The sequence below is a fragment of the Alligator sinensis genome, unplaced genomic scaffold (genome assembly GCF_000455745.1).
Source record: "Alligator sinensis unplaced genomic scaffold, ASM45574v1 scaffold1567_1, whole genome shotgun sequence".
Classification (NCBI taxonomy): Eukaryota; Metazoa; Chordata; order Crocodylia; family Alligatoridae; genus Alligator; species Alligator sinensis.
Genome location: NW_005842646.1, coordinates 294,502 through 295,706, shown reverse-complemented (window position 1 = coordinate 295,706; position 1,205 = coordinate 294,502). Strand labels below are relative to the sequence as shown.

The 1,205-nt window shown below is 47.1% G+C and overlaps 1 protein-coding gene across 1 annotated transcript in view; it reads left to right on the top strand.

Annotated features, from left to right (window-relative positions):
- The first annotated feature begins 673 nt into the window (after positions 1–673).
- Positions 674–1,205, top strand: part of GPC4 (glypican 4) — a 93,116-nt gene continuing 92,584 nt past the window's right edge. Inside the window, exon 1 of the mRNA XM_025215464.1 lies at positions 674–698. Coding sequence (XP_025071249.1) covers positions 689–698 — 10 coding nt within the window. The 5' untranslated portion in view covers positions 674–688. The remainder of the gene's footprint in view (positions 699–1,205) is intronic.

Below are 1,205 nucleotides of genomic sequence, written 5' to 3'. Positions count from 1 at the left end.
TTGTACTTCTTCGAGAAGTATTTTAATGAGAAACATCTGAATGGGTTGAGTTGAAATGCTCCGCTCCCCTTTGCCTTTTTTTTTTTTTTAAATGGCTTGCAATAAATAAGGGAGTGTTGATTTTTGGGTTTTTTTTAAAAGTTGGATCAGTGTCATGTGCCGGGGTTGGGACAGGAGAATGCCCTGTCCGCCTGAGGAGTTGATCTAGGCCTTATTTTATATATCATAATGAAGGGGATTTGATGTGCTTTGGAGGGTGTCGAGAGGGCATCACGCTGGCAGGACTTGTCCTGAAGTGGCTGTCAGCTTGACCCTGGCTTTTGAAATAAGAGGTCAGAGAACTTCAAGAATTTAACCAAAAGCTGGCTTTCTCTGGTTCAGGATGCTCATCAAAAGCCTCCATTAGGTTGTGTCGCCGTCTCTCGGAGGATAAACAAAATCGCCGTGTCAGGCCCGTACAGCGACAGGTCTCGCAAAGTGACGCTGCGATGCCAGCTGCTCGGAGGAGACTCCCAAGCATCCTCTGAAGACCAGCACGTGCATCTGCAGCCTCCCTCCGCGGAGGTGCTGCCTGCGCAGAGGGTGTTCGCTGTGCTCGTCCGAAGGCCGGGCGGGTTTGCACCTCTGTAGGCTTTCCAGATCCGAGATGGGGGCATAAGCGTTCGTAAGCACAGGGCCTCCTTCACGCATGCTCCGGGGTAAATGAAATGAATTGTGGATCACGGTACAACCCCTGGGATTGAGTCCCTCTGCGCAACTGGATGGGCCTGGGGGTCGGACCAGACATGACCTCCTGAGGTCCCTTCTTGCTCTTATTTTTGTTTGTGTGTGTGTGTGTGTGTGTGTGAGATATATATATATATGTATATATAAATGTGTATGTGTGTATGTAATATATGCGTGTGTGTATATATAAATGTGTATATATTTCCCTTGCCTGAGTGCAATATTTAAACAGGAACAGGGGAAAGGAGGGGGGGAACCGATGCAATTAAATGTGTGTGTATGTATATCTAAATAAAAACAATATTATTTTAAATGCATCTGTTCCCCCCTCCCTTTCCCCTGTTCCTGTTTAAACATTGCACTCAGGTAGGGGAAATCAAGGCCCAGTCTCGCATTGCCTAGGTAGGAGAATCCCTCCATATAGATCTGGTGTAAGTCTGGGGCCAAATGGTTCTTTCCCAAGGAAACGGTGAAAGTGA